General features: G+C 50.2%; 1 protein-coding gene across 3 annotated transcripts in view; it reads right to left on the bottom strand.

Moving 5' to 3' along the window:
- AP2A2 (adaptor related protein complex 2 subunit alpha 2) overlaps nucleotides 1-20,899 on the bottom strand; it is an 89,037-nt gene that overhangs the window by 40,301 nt on the left and 27,837 nt on the right. For all 3 annotated transcript variants that reach the window (XR_004053555.1, XM_030917637.1, XM_030917638.1), the window contains exons 2-4: nucleotides 10,626-10,694; nucleotides 2,520-2,662; nucleotides 498-691 (exon numbers count right to left, since the gene is read on the bottom strand). Coding sequence is in view for 2 of the 3 variants with exons in the window: in XM_030917637.1 (XP_030773497.1) it covers nucleotides 498-691; nucleotides 2,520-2,662; nucleotides 10,626-10,694 (406 nt within the window). In the remaining variant the exon portion in view is untranslated. The remainder of the gene's footprint in view (nucleotides 1-497; nucleotides 692-2,519; nucleotides 2,663-10,625; nucleotides 10,695-20,899) is intronic.

Below are 20,899 nucleotides of genomic sequence, written 5' to 3'. Positions count from 1 at the left end.
TACTGGAGAGGGAAACTCTGACTGCACTTTACTTGAAATCTAAACTTGTCATTCTCTTTTTGTTTTGGAGACAGGATCTCGCTCTGTCGCCCAGGCTGGAGAGCAGTGGCATGAACACAGCTCACTGCAGCCTTGACCTCCTGGGCTCAAGCAATCCTCCTGCCTCAGCCTACCGAGTAGCTGGGATGACAGGAGCACACCACCACACCTGGCTAATTTTTTTAAACTGTTTGTAGGGATGGGATCTCCCTGTGTTGTCCAGGCTGGTCTTGAACTCCTGGGCTCAAGTGATTCTTCCACCTTGGCCTCCCACAGTGCTGGGATTAGAGGCATGAGCCACCACGCCCAGCCTAAACTTGTAATTCTGGATCCGACCTTACGCTACATCTCATCTCCCATAAGATGGGAAGAGTAAAACATTTCCTGGGCTAAGCAGCTCCATATTTGATGCATTGGGCATGAAAGCAGCACATCTTCGGCAGGAGCCCGGCACATACCCGGCTACGAGGACCTTAGGGATCTCCCCGGCGAAGGCCTCGGCCATCTCCCGGCTGCCCACGCTGGCGATGCAGTGCAGGGCCAGGCCCATGAAGGTGGGGTTGCGGCTGGCCAGGTCATTCTTGATGGCGTTGTTGATCAGGCGGATCAGCTCACTGTTTGAGTTCACCAACACAGAGATGAAAAGGTAGCCCTGCATTCCAAAAGACAGGAGAAGAGAAACCTCGTGACAATCCAACTCCGCCTGTGGCCCCGAGTCACCCAACAAGCAGTGACACACAGACGCGGAAGCAGCCCCAGCACCACCCATGCACCCAGGGCACTGCTGTGGGAGCTGCGGCTCTCAGGACTCGGCACACGTCTGTTCCAGTGGAACCGGGATGCCTCTGCTACGACGCTCTCATGCCGCAGCGTTCCTGTGGGCACATCTGACTAGGATGCCATGAGCCAGACGCCAACAGGAACTGGACCCCCCAGTCCCACTCACTCCACTGTGGGCCACGCGTCTGAGTGTTCCGGGCACCACACTATCCTCGACTTAAGATGGGAGGGAACCTTCACTGACAGGCTGATTTTAGCTACAGTGGTTTCCAGAAACCCAGCTGCCTGTTCCCTCCCACTCTTTAATCTGCCTGTGTCACAGCCTCATGCCGCCCCCTCCCCCCACCCCCACCGACTCAGGGCAAACCCCAGTCCCGTGTCACTGCCACTTCTTCCCAGCCATCCTCACAGGTCACACCCTCCCCACCCAGGGGGAAACAGTGGTTTTCTCCAGACCCAATCCATCACTGACCACCCAGGTTAAAGATGTGCCCAGCCTCCCACAGCTCCCAGGAAGATGCCACCAGGGAGCTCCCGACCTTCCAAACACCACTGCCCCTTCAGCCCTGCTCTCGCAGCCCAGGCCACTACCAGGCACCACCTGCTCTGCTCGCCCTGCTCCTCCCACCCTCAGCCCCCCAGTTAACTTTCCCTCCCTCCAGCCTCAGCTCAATGCACCCAACCCCACTCCCTCTCTCAAATCCTTTCAAATTCTATGTCTGTGGAGCCATGTGACACCCATCTCCCCCAGGACAAGGGCAGGGCCCAAGTTCTGGTCCCTGTGCCTCTGTCCTCGAGGCTAATCCCCCATGTCCCCCAATACTACTTGGTGCACCACAGGCACTCCACAAATGCTTGTTGAATAAATACCAATACTTATTAAAACCCCTGAGACATCTAGAGTCTCTCTTAATTTCCCTAAGTTTAATTTTTTGACAAATGGAAGAAAATGTTACTTTATACCACCAGGGAAAACACAAAAATAATGTAACTACAAGAGACTACACAGCTCAACTTGCAGAGCCCATGAAGGTTTCAAAAGCAGAGTGACAGGACAGCGTGCATCAGCCTGGCAAGGGCTGGGGAGATGGTGGACCAAGCACCCTCCACAGAGTGACAGGACACTGTGCGTGGCTGGGGAGATGGTGGACCGAGCACCCTCCACACCAAGACCCAGCCATGTGCATCCAGTGCCTACTGCAGAAACAAAGCGGTCCAAGGGGCCACGGGACGGGTCTACTCCGGACAGTGTGTCAACCAGGCACTGTGGCAGGGAGACATCCCTCCTCTGGAGGCCGACCTCATGGGCACAGGGCACCAACCACATCAAATGCTGGGCCACGTGCACCGCTCTCCAGACCAACCAGGAGGAAGTCCCGAAACTCGCCGGAAGGGAGGTTTCGAAGAAAGGAGGAAGAGGAGGCATGGCCACCTCACCAGGAGAACCGCATGCAGGAGGAGGAACGCTGTGAGGGCATGGGGCTTCCTGAAGAGCACCCAGATGAGGCGGGAAGGGGGCCCTCAAGGTGTTGGCAGCAGGTGCTAACACGGACTGGGCATGCGTCTCCATCTGCAGCAGACCCACGTGGCTCATGTCAGCTGTGGGCAGAGAAGGAAGCGGCGACCCTACGCGGGCACGGGGCCTCAGTCCTGCCAGGCACAGGCCGTCCTCCACCACCTCCATCTGCAGCGATACTCACGATCTGCTTTTCCGTGTATCTGTTTGAACTCAGCAGGTTCACAGCCTCCATGTGTCCAAAGTCAATGTCATGACCAAGGAGAAAGATGAAGAGCAACTTGCAGACGTACTTTTTTTTACTATAGCCATCAAGAGCCTTGTCACCTACAGAAAAGGTGGGGAAGAGGTTTTATTCCAGGCGGGCAGAGGCAGGGGAGAGGGGAGAGCAGAGGGCAGTGCAGCAGAACAGCAGGCAGAACGCACAGGCCTCCAGCAGAGGGGTGGCCGGGCCTAGGCACGTGCAGCTGCAGACACTGCTGAGCATGGACAACCTTTCTAACCTCTTGGTACTTATCAGAATCCAAGTTTTTTATTTCCCTTTCAAAAACAGGCACCAGAACACCTGGCAACAAGAGTTCTGCCCTCCCAGGACAACCCTGGGCAGGTGCAGCCCAGCTGGCCCTCACAGGGCCTCACTCCGACCAGCCAAAATCCCACAGAGGGCCCTGCTGTGACGGAACTTGCAAACCCTGCCTTCAACCATCAAGCTTGTCTTTGAAATCAGTTTATTAATTTGGGTAGATGAACACAGTCTAAATTATCTGCCACTTCACAGCCATTCTAGGGCAAATCAGCTAGTCATGAAAACAAGGCCCACACGCAATGGCCCCTAGGGCTTCTGTTTCTCTGCCTCATCCCAGTTTGCCTGAGTCCCTCACAAAGGATCACGGTAGAGCAGGTTCAAAACATGTAACTGGCAGAATATAAAATTCCAAAATATAAAACCGACCCTTAAAGGGCCGTTCTGGGCCGGGCGCAGTGGCTCACGCCTGTAATCCCAGCACTTTGGGAGGCCAAGGCGGGCAGATAACCTGAGGTCAGGAGTTCAAGACCAGCCTCAACATGGAGAAACCCCCATCCCTAGTGAAAATACAAAATTAGCCGGGCATGGTGGTGCATGCCTGTAATCCCAGCTACTCGGGAGGCTGAGGCTGGAGAATTGCTTGAACCTGGGAGGCGGAGGTTGCAGTGAGCCGAGATCACGCCATTGTACTCCAGCCTGGGCAACAAGAGCGAAACTCCGTCTCAAAAAAAAAAAAAAAAAAAAAAGGGGCCGCTCTGCATTCCTATCCCACCTGAGAGGTGAGGGAGGGCCCCTCGGAGCCAGCCTCCAGCAGGCTGTGGAGGCGAGCGGGAAAGGCGGCCTCGAGGCCGAGTCTCACGGAGACTCTGCTGCCACAGCGTGAAGGAACGCAGACTGAGAAGACAGCCCAACCACGCCAGCTGCTCTGGCCCCCTTCTTGTGAAGGGCTGGGGCGCTTACACCTCCATGGACAACCTCTCAGGCTGTGTAGAATACAGACCAGCCACTTTCCTGGGGAATGGTGCATCGCCAGTCAGCAAGTCAGCTGGACGCTGGACTCCGAGGAGCTCATGAGAAGTCCGTTCATTGTCAGCAGCAAATTAACATCATTTAACAGACCAGACGATATAAATAAAAGCAGACGCAACCCGGTTCCAGCCTCCCTTACCGTATCCCTTAACCTCTCTGAGCCCAACTTCCTTAGCAGGTTATTATAAAAATGAAACAGCACAGCAGACACGGAGCGTCAGGGGTCTGGGGCAACATAAGGTCACAACACAGGTTCATGAGCACCATCTTTCACAGATGATAAAATGTGACAAAATGTCTACCTCAGAATGACTGCAACCTGCTTCTTTTTTTTTTTTTTTTTTTGAGACAGTCTCACTCTGTCACCCAGGCTGGAGTGCAGTGGCGCAATCTTGGCTCACTGCAACCTCCGCCTCCCAGGTTCAAGTGATTCTTGTGCCTCTGCCTCCCAAGTGGCTGGGATTACAGGCACGCGCCACCACACCCAGCTAATTTTTGTATTTTTAGTAGAGACAGGGTTTCAATATGTTGGTCAGGCTGGTCTCAAACTCCTAACCTGGTGATCTGCCCACCTCGGCTGGGACTACAGGCATGAGCCACCGCGCCTGGCCTGGTATTTTTTTATAACAAAATACCAAGCCGAGTAAGATAAACTGGAGAGTGAGTCAGGAACCAGAGCCTCAAGGCTTTCTCTTGACCTGAAAGTTGGGAAGAGGGACAGAGACCCAACTGGTCACCAGCCATCTGGTCACCAGGCAGAGGCGCTGCTGGCTCCACTCTCTCCAACCCCCACAGCCTGCACGGGGCTGACACCCTCAGAGGCAGGGTGGGGACTCCTTCCACTTCCTCACCAACGCACACCAGCCCCAACAACCGTGTGTGGTACAAGGCAGTCGCTCAGTTTTTGCCTTTTACATCAATGAATTAATAATCAAGCAAACTAATGGTAAAAGGAACAATAGGCTGCCCGAGTGAAAGAAAAACTAAAGTGTTTTGTCTTGAGACAAGGTCTCGCTCTGCCACCCAGGCTGGAGTGCAGTGGCATGACCACGGCTCACTGCAGCCTCAACCTCCTAGGCTCAAGTGATCCTCCCACCTCAGTCTCCCGAGTAGCTGGGACCACAGGCATATGCCACCACGCACGGCTGATTTTTGTACTTTTAGTAGAGATTTTTAGGGTTTCACCATGTTGCCCAGGCTGGTCTTGAACTACTGAGCTGAAGTGATCTGCCTGCCTTGGCCTCCCAAAGTCCTAGGATTATAGGCATGAGCCACTGCGCCCGGCCTAGTTAGCAAATTAATGTGCACTGCCTGGGAAACTCCCAGAGCCGATCGATAATAAGAAATGACGGCCGGGCGTGGCGGCTCACGCCTGTCATCCCAGCACTTTGGGAGGCCGAGACGGGCGGATCACAAGGTCAGGAGATCGAGACCATCCTGGCTAACACGGTGAAACCCAGTCTCTACTAAAAAATACAAAAAACTAGCCGGGCGAGGTGGCGGGCGCCTGTAGTCCCAGCTACTTGGGAGGCTGAGGCAGGAGAATGGCGTAAACCCGGGAGGCGGAGCTTGCAGTGAGCTGAGATCTGGCCACTGCACTCCAGCCCGGGTGACAGAGCCAGACTCTGCCTCAAAAAAAAAAAAAAAAAAAAAAAAAAAGAAATGACCAGCCAGGTGCAGTGGCTCTCGCCTGTAATCCCACCATTTTTGGGAGGATTCACTCGAGGTGGGTGAGTTCACCTGAGGCCATGAATTCGTGATCAGCATGGGAAACACAGCGAGACCCAATCTCTACAACAAGTTTTTTTTTGTCTGTCTTTTTTTTTGAGGCGGAGTCTCGCTCTGTTGCCCAGGCTGGAGTGCAGTGGCCGGATCTCAGCTCACTGCAAGCTCCGCCTCCCGGGTTTATGCCATTCTCCTGCCTCAGCCTCCCAAGTAGCTGGGACTACAGGCGCCCGCCACCTCGCCCGGCTAGTTTTTTTGTATTTTTTAGTAGATACGGGGTTTCACCGTGTTAGCCAGGATGGTCTCAATCTCCTGACCTCGTGATCCGCCCGTCTCGGCCTCCCAAAGTGCTGGGATTACAGGCTTGAGCCACCGCGCCCGGCCTACAACAAGTTTTAAATTTCGCTGGGTGTGGTGGTGCACACCTGTTTTCCTAGCCACTCGGGAGGTGGAGGCAGGAGGATCACCTGAGCCCTGGAAGTCAAGGCTGCAGTGAGTTAGGATCATGCCACAGCACTCCAGCCTGGGCAACAGAACAAGACCCTGTCTCTTTAAAAAAGAAACAAAGAAACTACCATGTCTCTACTGCAGAGTATGAGAACACAACAGCTGTTTTCTAAAGGCTTAAAGATGGAGGCCACACCCCTGAACATCCCAGTAACTCCCCTGGGCTCCTGCAAGCATGGCAGGTGCACATAAGCACTGATTTCTTGCCCATGCATCTACAGGCCACCGTCAAGACCCCGTCAGATCTGGCCGGGCCTGCTGTCCATGGCTGTGCTCTGGGCCCACGCTACCCAAAGCACGTTCTTGCCATAGCGGAGGTAGGAAGAGCCCAGAGGGGAGACTCCCTTAAAGCTGAGGTTAGGACTGATAGGAACACTTCTGTCCACACACCTCAGGCCACACATTAGATGGTCACACCTAACAACCCTTATTAAAGGATAAAGATCACAGGGAAGCCATCTGGGCCTACAGTTTTCTTCATGGCAAACAAATACGAATTCAACTCTCTGAAGTTCACAGCACTATTGAAGAAACTTCACAGACAGACATGACCATGAGACACAATGCACTGGAGTGACCTACACATCTCCCGCTGTCCTGCCCATTCCATGCTTTCCATCTCCACACTTCCATCTGGGATTATTTCCTTTGGAATTTCCTTTAGCACAGGCCTTCTGGTAGGAAATTCTTTCCATTTCTGTCTTCAGCAGGTACTTTTTAGCTTCATTCTTAAAAGGTATTTTTGTTGGATATCGATTCTTTCCCTAGTTGTAACTGTCCTAACATTTTGAGGTTGTGTACAGCACCCCCATGTCAAGACCCCGGCTGCAAGTCTGGAAGAGGACTGGCTCGCTGACAGTTCACTCTGCCCTACGGGTATTACCTCTGGGTGAGGCCTTCAGCTCACTCTCGAAGGGGGTCTCCAGTCTTTGACTATCATCCCTCTAGACAAGGCTCCTCAGCCCTGGCACGACGGACACCCTGGCCGACACCTCTGTTGTGGAGGCCGCTCTATACACTTCGGGTGTTTGACAGCCTCCCACCTCCACCCACGAGTGGACCCACACTCCTAGGGGCCAGGCGCAGTGGCTCATGCCTATAATCCCAGCACTTTGGGAGGCCAAGGCAGACCGATCGCTTGAGCCCATAAGTTTAAAAACAGCCCAGGTAACATGGCAAGAAACATGTAAAACATGTAAAAACTTGTTTTACATGTTAGCCAGGCATGGTGGTGGCACCTGTGGTCCCAGCTACTTGGGAGCCTGAGGTGGAAGGATGACTTGACCCCAGGGTGTTGAGGCTGCAGTGAACCGTGATTGCAATGGGCAGCCTGGTCAATAGAGCAAGATCTTGTCTCAATAAATCAACAGATCAATCAATCGATCAATTGTTTTCAGCAGAAGGGTTGGTCTAAATCAGCAGTGCTCACACAGCAGCCTCATGCCACATGCAGTCAGTAAGCAAGTGAAACAGCCAGTCCAAAGTGAGACTCACTCTAAGTGTGACACACACAACCAGACTTCAAAGACCTGGTGTAAAATAACTCGGTACCTTGCTTTTTTAATTTTTTTTTTTTTTTTTTCTGGTACAGGGTCTTACTTTGTCACCCAGGTTGGAGTGCACTGGCATGATCTCGGCTCACTGAAACCTCTGCCTCCCGGGTTCAAGCGATTCTCCTGCCTCAGCCTCCCGAGTAGCTGGGATTACAGGTGTGAGCCACCATGACGGCCAGTTTTTTTCAATTGATTACGACGATATTTTAGATATACTGAACTAAATAAAATATATGATTAATTTCATTTGCTCCTTTTTACTCTTTTCCAGTGAGGCTGCCAGAACATTTAGACCTAGGAGTGTGACTGAGACTCTGTTGCTAAATTGGAGAGCACAGCTCCAAGTCACCCCATCTACCCACAGCTGACAGGGCAGGCCTCAGGCAGCACATTTCTTACAGACAAGGAGTAGACTTTCTTCTGTGTCTGCTGCCACCATCCAGGGTACACGCGCGCTCAACAAAAGCCAACATGTCACTGTGTAGGAGGGGCCACCTTCCCTATCGAGGACAGCCAGACAGGCATGAAGTCTCCTTCAGTCCCAAAATATTTATACAGAGTTTGTAAAAAAAAATTTCTTTTTTTGAGACAGAGCCTTGCTCTGTCTCCCAGGCTGGAGTGCAGTGGCACAATCTCGGCTCACTGCAACCTCCGCCTCACCAGTTCAAGCGATTCTCCTGCCTCAGCCTCTCAAGTAGCTGGGACTATAGGCACACGCCACCACACCCAGCTAATCTTTGTATTTTTAGTAAAGATGGAGTTTCACCATGTTGGCCAGGCTGGTCTTGAACTCCCGACCTCAAGCGACCCGCCCACCTCGGCCTCCTAAAGTGCTGGGATTACAGGCGTGAGCCCATGCCCGGCTCCCTTTTTTTTTTTTTTTTTTTTTTTTGAGATGGAGTTTTGCTCTTGTCACCCAGGCTGGAGTGCAACAGCACGATCTCAGCTCACTACAACCTCCACCTCCCGCATTCGAGCAATTCTCCTGCCTCAGGAGTAGCTGGGATTACAGGCACATGCCATCATGCCCAGCTAAATTTTTTTGTATTTTTAGCAGAGATGGGGTTTTACCATGTTGGTCAGGCTGGTTTTGAACTCCTGACGTCAAGTGATCCACCCACCTCAGCCTCCCAAAGTGCTGGGATTACAGGCGTGAAGCCACCACACCTGGCCAGAGAGTTTGTAAATTTAACAGCCTAACAAAGTCTTTAAAGTTATACCTCAACAAATTAGATTATTATTCTGAAACCTATAAAAATCTTCCATTCAAATTTAATCTTTAGCATTCTAAAGGCCATGAATCCTTTTCACAACAACAAAATGGATTAACATTGGCTGGGCGCTGGTTTCTTTTCAAGCAGTTTCTATGTATTTCCTCATTTCCTCACAATGAGCAGACACAGATCCCGTTCAATGAAGGCCCAGTGGTACCAAGAGTAAGGCCGGCTGGCAGGGGCTGGCTTTGTCAGGGTCAGGCTCCCCAGGTGGAGAGCCACGGCTGAGTGAGAGGGTGCCAGGGTGCAGGCCTTTCAACCCAGTGCCACCGCCTCCAGCCGGCAATCTGGGCTCCTGAGCTGCCTGATGGGCAGGTGGTAGCGACTCTGTCAGACCCACATCTCCTTCTGCTTCTGCCCTTTACTTTTCACTGGTGTCACTCTCCAATAAATCTTCTGTACACAGCCCATTTCAGAGTTCACATCCTGGAGAACCCAATTTGAGATCACTGGTTTCCCCATTTTACATTTGAGAACAATGTAACAATGTGCACACCGGGCATGGCGGCTCATGCCTGTAATCCCATCACTTTGGGAGGCCAAAGCGGGTGAATCACCTGAGGTCGGGAATTCGAGACCAGCCTGACCAACACGGAGAAACCCCGTCTCTACTAAAAGTACAAAAATCAGCCAGGCCAGGCACAGTAGTGTCTCACGCCTGTAATCCCAGCACTTTGGGAGGGCAAGGCGCACAGATCACTTGAGGTCGGGAGTTCAAGACCAGCCTGGCCAACATGGAGAAACCCTGTCTCTACTAAATAAAATTACAGGTGTGTGGTGGCACACGCCTGTAATCCCAGCTACTTGGGAGGCTGAGGTAGGAGAATCGCTTGAACCTGGAAGGCAGAGGTTGCGGTGAGCCAAGATCATGCCACTGTACTCCACACTGGGCGACACAGCAAGACTCCATCTCAAAAAAAAAAAAAAAAAAAAAAAGAAACTACTGGATATCCATTCTCCATTCTCAAGCCCTCAAAAGCACCCATCCCATGAAACTCCAGGAGTCCCCAAGCTGTGTTCTGCCTGTCCCTCCAGTTCTACAGGGGCCAGGCTCAGCCCTCTCCCTGACTCACTGTGCCTGGGCAATTTCAGCTACACTGTGGCTAAGGTATGCAAAGGGAGGTGAGCCAGATCGCAAATCTGTAAACGTTAACTGAAAAACTAAGGCTTGAAGGATTAACTGGGCTTTCACAAATGTCCTAAGGGCTGAAAACTAAGTCTATACTTCACAATTCTTCCAAGTAAGGATGTTCAGGGAAGGCACTCAGCCCACACACTGGCTCACAGAGAGGTAGTCTGCCGAGAGCGGGTCAGGTCCCTGTTGACCGTCAGCAGGAATGTTTGGTGGCGCCTTGCGCAGAGCGCTTCCCATACTTGGTGTTTGTCCTCTGAACCCCCAGCACACTGGCCTGGTGGCTAACACTGTGACATGCAGCCGGGCACTGCACCGGTGCTGTTCCAGCTCCAGGAAAAGACCAGACACCAGGAGGGGCCGCCGCACCTAACCAGCTGCACACATGTCATTACCTAATTCTGACATAGAGCCCTGACAGAAACTGTAGAAACTGAGAACTTCACTTCAGTGTGGGGGAAAAGAAGACAGTATTAAAAGATTGGGTTCTTATTACAGAAAATTTACAACAGGACATTTCCTGGAAAAGGTTAAACATACTTACCTTTAAATTTTGATCTAATATTTGCCAGTTCCTTGTTTATCCTTTTTATTTCTGCTTCTTTACTTTTGCCTAAAAAAAAGAACCAAAAGGCATTTTTATTTTAACTGATTTCTAAAGAAACACCATTTCCCTGATAAGACTGACACTCAGAATTCACGAATGGGTTGAGGCCCCACTTCAAGGCAGGAGAAAAGCCAAATCAGACACCTGCCTCCAACCCAGAGCCGGCAGAAAGGGGCTGCAGCAGGGCTGGGGTCAGGACCCAGCCAAGGGGAGCGCCTGGGTCAGGAGAGCAAAGGAGCACGTACGTCCTGAACCACCCCAGCCGGCCGCTGCACACCCAGGGGTGCTCCACAGCACCATTTCTAACGCCACCTTTTTACCAAGCTCAGAACTCAAATACCTGCCGGATGTTTGCCATGATAAATCATCATCCCCTAATAATACAGCGGTTTACTCCTAAAATCAACTTTCACTGCCAAAAGTACACAGTTTTACTACTATAGGCTTCCAATTTTCTTTTATAAATTCACCTCCACAGTTTCCTCCTGGATCAACTGCAGTCGCAAAACAGATGCAGCCTCTGCAACACGCATCCTTCAAGACTCAGCTCAGATGTGCCCGTTAAAATAAAGGCTGGGCCCATCAGCCTGCCTCCTCTGCGGTATGGACTGAATGTTTCTGTCCCCCCAAAATTCGCATGTTGAAGCCCTAAACTCAATGTCATGGTATCTGAAGATGGAATCTTTGGAAGGTGACTGGGTTTAGATGGGGTCATGAGGTGGGCCCTCATGATGGGATGAGCATTCCTACAAGAAAAGTCCTCAACAAATACGGTTAGGTACTAATATCATTAATAACATTAGGAGTGCTCCCACCAACAGGCCCAAAGGCTAGCTTCTGTCCAAAGCAGGAAAGACTGATCTACTCAGTCTATCTGTTGATAGATATTACGACCTATCTGTTATAAAATCTAGTCATTTAAAACAGTCTTTCTTTTTGGCTTATCCATCCCCAACGGCAATCAAAATACCTGAATTGACACATTTCAATTTCATGTCTCTTACTTAGTTTCATGTCTCTTACTTAGTTACAGGTACCTTAGTCTGCTCTGGCTGCCATGACAAAACACCCCAGGCTGGGTGGCTGAAAGTTTATCTCACAGTCCTGGAGGCTGGACGTCTGTGGTCAGTGCACCAGCAGGGTGGTTTCTGGTGAGGGCTCTCTTCCTGGCTTGCAGACAGCCACGTTCTATGTGCTCACGTGGCCTTTCTTTGATGCATGCTTATGAAGCAAGCATGCTCTCTCTTCCTCTTATAAGGCCACCAGTCCTACAAGATTTGGACCCCACCCCTATGACTTCATTTAACCTCAACCGCCTTCTGAAAGCCCTATCTCCAAATCCAGTCACAATGGGGTTGGGGCTTCAGCATATGAACTGGGGTGGAGCCACGGAGGCAACTCAGTCCACAGCTAGAGGGAACCTTAAAGACAGACTGATGCATCTGTTCCATAAATATCCACTGGGCACCTACAACTGTCCACACACTGTGCTGGGCACTGTGCTGGGCACCAAGGCACAAGGATGAGCAAAAACAGACATGGTCTCTGTTACCCTCATGGAAGACACAGTCTGGCAGAAGACTTACTGATCAAGAAGTCGCACACCTATTTAATCACCATGTACCGCGTAAGGAAAGCAGATGAAGCTAGGAGGGATTACGATACAGGGAGTAGGTCTGCACTGCAGGGCAAACAATGGTTTGTAGGAACACAAGGGTCTTCCTACAAAATCTGGTCAAGTCCACTTTAATAATATCCGACTGTGGTATTATACGGACATGCTGGGTCTGTCCACAGTTCCTGGCTCACAACTCTCACTGTGATATTACGTGGACATGTTGGTCCACAGTTTCTGGTGATATTATACAGACATGCTGGTTCTGTCCACAGTTCCTGGTGATATTATATGGACATGATGGGTCTGTCCACAGTTCCTGGCTCACAACTCTCACAGCTCCCAGTATTTTTCCCCAAGGCAGGCCCTGAGGCTAGCAAGGGACTCTAACACCCCCCGCCTTTCTGTCTTGGAGCTGGCCACAAATACATTCTCTGACCTACCTTGTCTGACTGTGGGTCACAAGACCCCCATTTCTCAAAGGGCCCTGCCCCACACCCCGGGGGAGGAATGCTGCACAGAGAGGCCAGGAAGAATCTGCACAGACAGGCTCTACTGGGTTTAGATCACACCCTTTTGGTCCAGTCCCTTTGTACCCAGCTATCCATCATGCCTATCCAATGAAGTCTCCACAAAAGGCCCAGGCGGACAGGGCTTGGGGAGCGTCCAGATAACTGAACACAGGGGGATCCCTGGAGGGCCATGGAGCGGCCATGCCCCAGTACCACGCCCTACGCATCACCTCTCCTGCACCCTTCGTACGAGCCTTTATGATCAAAGAGACGTGTTTCCTGAGTTCTGTGAGCCACTCTAGCAAACTAATTGGATCCAAAGAGGGGTCAGGAGATGTCCATTCACAGTCTGTCATGCAGGCGCACAGGTCACAACCTGAGGCTTGAGGCTAACATGAGAAGTAGGGGGCAGTCCTGGGACTGCCCTGTGGGATCTGACACTACCTCCATGTAGGTGGTGTCAGAATCGAGTTGGAGGATCCCCAGCTGGTGCCCACTGCAGAACTGATTGCTTGTTTGCTGATGGGGAGAAATCCCCACGTATTTTGGGGTCACAGAAGTCTTCTGTGTTATAGTGGGACAGCAGAGGAATCATAGCTTAAAGTCTTTTCTCAGCTCACACCCATGAAATTTGGGAATTCTCTATTGCACAAAAGAGGGAAAATGCACATCAGACATGCGACAATCAAACTTCCAGTACATGCTAAATCTATTGCTAAATGGCCCTTGCTCAACAAATACTTGCATGTACGTCACAAGCCAGGCATGGGAGAGAGATGAGACCACGTGTAGTTTAACTCTACCTGGACCAGCCGTGAAAACTAAGGCTTAAAGAGTACAAAGTGATCTTAATAGGGACACACGTTTAACAAGCACTGTCAAAATACAATTACTCATCACACAGGGTAAGGTGAGTTGTGTGCAAAAACAAGTTTGTGTACATTTAAGTCACTTTTTATTCTTATTTTTTAAAAAATTAAAAATATGGCCAGGAGCGGAGGTGCCTCATCCAAGGCAGGTGGATCACCTGAGGTCAGGAGTCTGAGACCATCCTGGCTAACATGGTGAAACCCCGTCTCTACTAAAAATACAAAAAACTAGCCGGGCGCGGTGGTGGGCGCCTGTAGTCCCAGCTACTCGGAGGCTGAGGCGGGAGAATGGCGGGAACCCGGGAAGCGGAGCTTGCAGTGAGCTGAGACCCGGCCACTGCACTCCAGCCTGGGCGACACAGCGAGACTCCGTCTCAAAAAAAAAAAAAAAAAAAAAAAAAAAAAAAAAATTAGCCAGGTGTGGTGGCAGATGCCTGTAGTCTCAACTACCTGGGAGGCTGAGGCAGGAGAATCACTTGAACCCGGGAGGCAGAAGTTGCAGTGATCCGAGGTGACAGAGCAAGATTCCGTCCCAAAAAAGAAAAAAAGAAAAAAGAAAAAACAGAGACAAGTTCTCACTGTGGTATTTGGGCTGGTCTCGAACTCCTGAGCTCAAGCAGTCCTCTCACCTCGGCCTCCTAAAGTGATGGGATTACAGGTATGAGCCACTGCACCTGGCCCTAAGTCACTTTTTTAAAGCAACAACAAATTTGACTATTTAAAAAACCTTCTCAACTGAGTCTTTGGTTTAAGGATCTCTGGCTGAAGTAAAAGGCCTCTGCAGCAACCCATCCATATCAGAACATGGCACAAGCGGCCCCGCCAGGCCTGGTGCGCACAGATCAGAGGACAAGGAGTTCATCCCTGCCCTACGCAGTCACAGGGCCTAACTCAACCACTGCTGCTTCCAAAACTGATCTTGCCTCCCCCACAAGACAAGCTCCCTCCTCCAGAACATCGTTTGTCTTTTACCACACATTTGCTAACAAATAAGGCTGAATGTTTCCTGAATTGAACAAACACTCCTTTGAGCCAGTCCTGCCCTAGAAAATTCCAGATGGACAGGTGGTCAGAACAGGAAAATCAAGTGCCTGTGTGGTGGCTCCCCCACCAGCTTCTGCCCTCAGAGGACCTTCAACAAGACACAGACACACTCAAACCTCCTGTCCCCGTCTCTTCCCAGCCCTGAAAGCTGCTCACGGCAGTGACCCCTGGGCAGGCTGCCCAGAGTCTCAGCATCCCCACTCCTCTCTGTATGATGGCTGACCAGCGGATGGCTCCACAAGAAAGCAGGGCAGCAGGCACAGGAGGATGCTGGCAGCCTGATGCCCCCCAGGATGGCAGGTCTTTTGAACTTGGCTGAAAGTCATGAAAACAGTGTCTTGGGAGCTTCTGCCACACAAAGCCTGCAGGCAGCTTCACACAGCTGGGACTGCGCATGGGTGAAGCACTCTGCAATGGGTGCAGTGTGCCAGTGTGCGTGTGCCTCACGTGTGCATGCCACTGTGTGCACGTGTGCGCGCCACTCACTGTGTGTGTACATGTGTGGTATACATGTGTGCTTCTCACAAAGGTGTACACAGATCTGTGCTACTAAGTCTGCAGCCGGGGATCTGTGCTCTCTCCCTGTCATGTGCCTCCACTTTACCCGCCCAAACACCAGGGAAAGAAGCCACTCTGACGGGGAGCTCATGTTGTCCAGAATCAACAGAGCTCAGATCCAAAGCAGAAATAATAAAAACCTGGGGGCAGGAGACAGAGAAAATAATACTACATGAGCTACATCAACTTTCCTAAGCGGAATCTACAGATTTTATGTAAGGTTGTGAAACCACAAACTAAAACTAAGAGCACAAAATTTAGAGTTATAGAGGCAACCGCCAGGAGAAACAAGCCGTTAAACCCCTCTCCTCTGTGGAACAAAAAACACAGACAAGACACAGCTTCTCATCCACAGCTGTAATTGCCCAATTTTCAACACACACACATACACACCAAATACACACATACACACACACACACGTACACACCAAATACACACACATGCAAATACACACACAAACACACACACACGTACACACCAAATACACACATACACAAATACACACACACAAATACACATACACACGCACACACCAAATACACACAAATACACACACATACACAAATACACACATACACAAATACACACAAATACACATACACACACGTATACACCAAATACACACACAAACGCACACACACACAAATGCACACACACACCCATACACACACATACACACCAAATACACACATACACACACACATACACAATACACAAATACACATACACACGTACATACACAAACATACACACACATACACACACATACACACACATACACAAACACACACGTACACACCAAATACATACACAAATACACGTACACACCAAATACACACACATACACAAATACACACACAAATACATAAACACATACAAAAATACACACATACACACACACATACACATGTACACACATACAAATACACATACACAAATACATACTCAAATACACAAATACACACAAATACACGTACACACCAGATACACACATGTACAAACACACATGAATACACATTTATACAAACACAAATACACATATATACACACAAATGCATGCACAAACACACAAACCAAATAAACACAAGTACACAAATGTACACACCACACACAAATATACATATACACACATTTACAAACACAAATACAGATACTCAAAAACACACACATGTACACAAACACAAATACTACTTATACACACAAATACAAACACAAATACAACACACACATATACGTACATACATATAAACACAAATACACACACATACACACATGTACACACACACGCAGAAACACAAATATACATACGTAACACACATACACACACACTTTAAAATGAGGGCAGGCCAGCCCCTGAGGAAAAGCATGGAGGGTGGTGACAAGAGTGAACTTGGGGGCCGGCACGCTAGGCAGGAATCCAAGCCCAGCCTCTGACTCACTCTGTTGTGCCTCTGAGCTCCAGCTCCCTCAAAAAGAAAGCCACCAAGGGCCGCACAACCTCACGGCATCATGTCTGTGCAGGAGAAAGTAGACAGGCCGGGCACAGTGGCTTACGCCTGTACTTTGGGAGGCTGCACTTTGGGAAGCTGAGGTGGGTGGATCACCTGAGGTCGGGAGTTCAAGACCAGCCTGGCCAGCATGGTGAAACCCCATCTCTACTAAAAATACAAAAATTAGGCCTGGTGGCACGCGTCTGTAATCCCAGCTACTTGGGAAGCTGAGGCAGGAGAATTGCTTGAACCCAGGAGTCGGGGGTTGCAGTGGGCTGAGATCGCACCATTGCACTCCAGCCTAGGCAACAGAGTGAGACTCTGTCTCAAAAAAAAAAAAAAAACAGTCTCGGCCAGACCTGAGGACAGGAGAGCCCAAGCAGCCCGTGTCCACACAGGGTTGAGTGTGATGCAAGAACCAGGGCTGGAGTGACCTGGCCCAGCGCCCCTACTGAGCAGAGACGACGCAAAAGCAGGGAAAAGAGGAGGTGCAGTGACAGCGTGAGGATGGAGCCAGGACGCAACCAGGGACTTCTAACTGCAGCTGCCAGGCAGGCCACTGTGTGAAGACAACAGAGGAGGGCTCTCAACAGTAGAAAAGCCACCCGGACCATGTCTCCTCTGACAGTTCAGGAAAACTAATTTCACATAAAAATAAGCAATCAGGGCCGGGCGCAGTGGCTCATGCCTGTAATCCCAGCACTTTGGGAGGCCGAGACGGGCGAATCACGAGGTCAGGAGATTGAGACCATCCTTGCTAACATGGTGAAATCCTGTCTCTGCTAAAAAACACAAAAAAACTAGCCGGGCGTGGTGGCGGGCGCCTGTAGTCCCAGCTACTGGGGAGGCTAAGGCAGGAGAATGGCGTGAACCCGGGAGGCGGAGCTTGCAGTGAGCCACAATCTGGCCACTGCACTCCAGCCTGGGCGACAGAGTGAGACTCCGTCTCAAAAAAAAAAAAAAAAAGCAATCAAGCCAGGCGCAGTGGCTCACGCCTATAATCCCAGCACTTTGGGAGGCTGAGGCAGGTGGATCACTTGAAGTCAGGAGTTCGAGACCAGCCTGGGCAACATGGCGAAATCCCATCTCTACTAAAAACACAAAAATTAGCCGGGCATGGTGGCGTGCGCCTGTAATCCCAGCTACTGGGGAAGCTGAAGTGGAAGAATCGCCTGAACCCGGGAGGCAGAGGTTGCAGTGAGCCAAGATGACACCACTGCACCCCAGCCTGGGCGACTGGGCAACAGAGAGAGAGCCTGTCTCAAAAACAAGAAAGACAATCCAGCACGACCACGGCTGGGATCACGGATGATGACGTGCAGGCAAGACTGACACATTCAAGTCAACCACCATGTCCGAAATTTACCAGAAATGCTCTAGTAGAAGCTGCATGATCAGTGTGGCACCCCTGCAGTTGTGATGGACGCAGGTAACAATCTGAGCACTCCAGGGTCTATCAGGGACTCCCCTGTAAAGGAGCAGGGCGTGTTCCTGTTACTGGCCAGGCGCCAATTCGTGCCATGGACACTGCACTGATCTCCATAAGGCAGAGGGCTTCACAGGAGGACTTCAGCCACCCCACCTTGCCAGGAACAGATCGAGCAAAAACTCTTATCTTTTTAGATAAATTAGCTTGAGGAGAAGGGGAGGAGCTGAATTCTGAAAGGGTAAATCATGAGCAAGAGTAACTGACCCACAGCAACAAGCCCACCCACACGCAGAGTCTGATCTTTGTTAAAGAGACACTGGCCGGGCCAGGCACAGTGGCTCACGCCTGAAATCCCAGCGCTTTGGGAGGCCGAGGCAGGTGGATCACGAGGTCAGGAGATCGAGAGCATCCTGGCTAACACGGTGAAACCCCGTCTCTACTAAAAATACCAAAAAAAATTAGCCAGGCGTGGTGGCAGGTGCCTGTAATCCCAGCTGCTCAGGAGGCTGAGGCAGGAGAATGGCATGAACTCAGGAGTTGGAGCTTGCAGTGAGCCAAGATGGTGCCACTGCACTCCAGCCTGGGCAACAGAGCAGGAGCCTGTCTCAAAAAAAAAAAAAGAGAGAGATGCTGGCCGTGGCCATCCTGCACTGTCCCTGTCTGCAATAAGCCCAGCCACACACAGAGTCTGATCTTCGTTAAAGAGACGCTGGCCGTGGCCATCCTGCACTGTTCCTGTCTGAACAGCAGCCAGCCCATCAGCACTAAGGGTACGGGTACTGCACTTACATCAGGGAATTTTCACAGTGGACTTAGGAATTCTGGTGGCTAATGAGTAACCTGCACACGCCACAGCTACCAGCAAAAGCGGGTTACAATTTGCACTCTATGAAGTAGCAAGGACACACTCCACAGCGGCGGGCTTGGGAAAAGCTCTCGAAGTTTCAGAATTGTTGTCCCTGGTCATTCTTCAGGAACTGCATGCTGGTTAATGATCTCTTGTTTACAGGCTGAACTAATCAACAGAGAGGATCGGCATTCTGGGAACAGCCCAAGTTCCAAAACAAACAGTAAAGGAGCCTGTAACAGATTATTATAAAATACCAAACTACCAAAATCTTATGTCCTTGCAATGGGCAACAAAACTTGGTCTACAGAGTTTTAGTCTGTATATAAACTGATTTCAGACCGGGCACAGTGGCTCACGCCTAATTCCGGCACCTTGGGAGGCCGAAGTGGGAGGGCTGTTTGAGCCCAGGAACTCGAGACCAGCCTAGGCAACACAGGGAGACCGGCCCCTACAAATAATTTTTTTAAAACATTAGACAGGTGTGGTGGTGCATACCTGTAGTCCCAGCTACTAGGGAGGCTGAGGTGGGGGGATCACCTGAGCGCAGGAAGCCAACGCTCCGGTGAGCCAGGATAGCATCACTGTACTCCAGCCTAGGCAACAAGATGAGACTCTGCCTCAAAGAAATCAAGTGATTCCACCAAGTCACCCAAAAGTCCAAAACTGACCAAGCCCAAGAATTTTTGAAGGAAGCTGTAATTGCTAACATCACTATTAAGGTGGTTAGCACAGCAGTCAGCCAAGCAAACTCTGAAATCAGGCCTAGACTGGAATGTCACTCCATGTTTGACTAGCTATGTGACTCTGGGCTATCAACTTAACCACAATCTGCCTCAGTTTCTCTTCTTCAAATAGGAGTACCATCAATGAAAGAGCTGCATGAGAAGTGTGAGATAAGAAGCAGAGCACTGGTCCAGTCACGAGAAGCTACTGTGCCCATCACCAAGGATAACCTCACAAGTTCTCTTTTTTTTTTATTTTTTTGAGACGGAGTCTTGCTCTGTCGCCCAGGCTGGAGTGCAGTGGCACAATCTTGGCTCACTGCAACCTCCACCTCCCAGGTTCAAGCAACTCTCCTGCCTCAGCCTCCCAAGTAGCTGGGATTACAGCCACCCGCCACCCGCCTAGCTAACTTTCATATTTTTAGTAGAGACAGGGTTTCGCCATGTTGATCAGGCTGATCTTGAACTCCTGACCTCATGATCCACCCACCTCAGCCTCCCAAAGTGCTGGGATTACAGGTGTGAGCCACCACACCCGGCTCGTTCTCTTTATTCACGCACAGGAGGGACGAGACTCAGTACAGAAACCCTCAGAGAAGCAAACCGGAATAAAAGGGTTCACAGAGAGCACTAACAACGGTTCCACTACAAAGCCACAGAGGTAAATGCATGTGTGGCTCTGACAAATGTTAACAAGCATATCTTTTTTTGACAGTTTTATTGGGAAATAATTCACATATCATACAATTCACTCATTTAAAGCATGTAATTCAATGGCTTTTTGTACAGTCACAGAGTTGTCCATCAATCTAACTTCAGAAAATTTTCACCTCCCTACAAGGGGAGTCAGCCACTCACTCACCAATCACCCCTTCCCAGACCCTAGCAAGTAGCAGTGGACTTTTTACCAATTTCTATGTATTTACATCTTCTAAACATTTCATATAAATGGAATAATACGTGGGCTTCTGTGACTGGTTTGTGTCACTTAGCATCGTTTTCAAGGTAGTATTAATTACTATTTCATTACTTTTTAATGCTTAGTAAATTTCCATTGTGTGGCTATACCATATTTCATTATCAATTCATCACTTGATGGATTTTTGGATGGCTTGCACTTT

The sequence above is a fragment of the Rhinopithecus roxellana genome, chromosome 15 (assembly GCF_007565055.1).
Source record: "Rhinopithecus roxellana isolate Shanxi Qingling chromosome 15, ASM756505v1, whole genome shotgun sequence".
Classification (NCBI taxonomy): Eukaryota; Metazoa; Chordata; class Mammalia; order Primates; family Cercopithecidae; genus Rhinopithecus; species Rhinopithecus roxellana.
The sequence above is the reverse complement of the archived record's forward strand: the minus strand, read 5'-3'. Positions and strand labels throughout refer to the sequence as shown.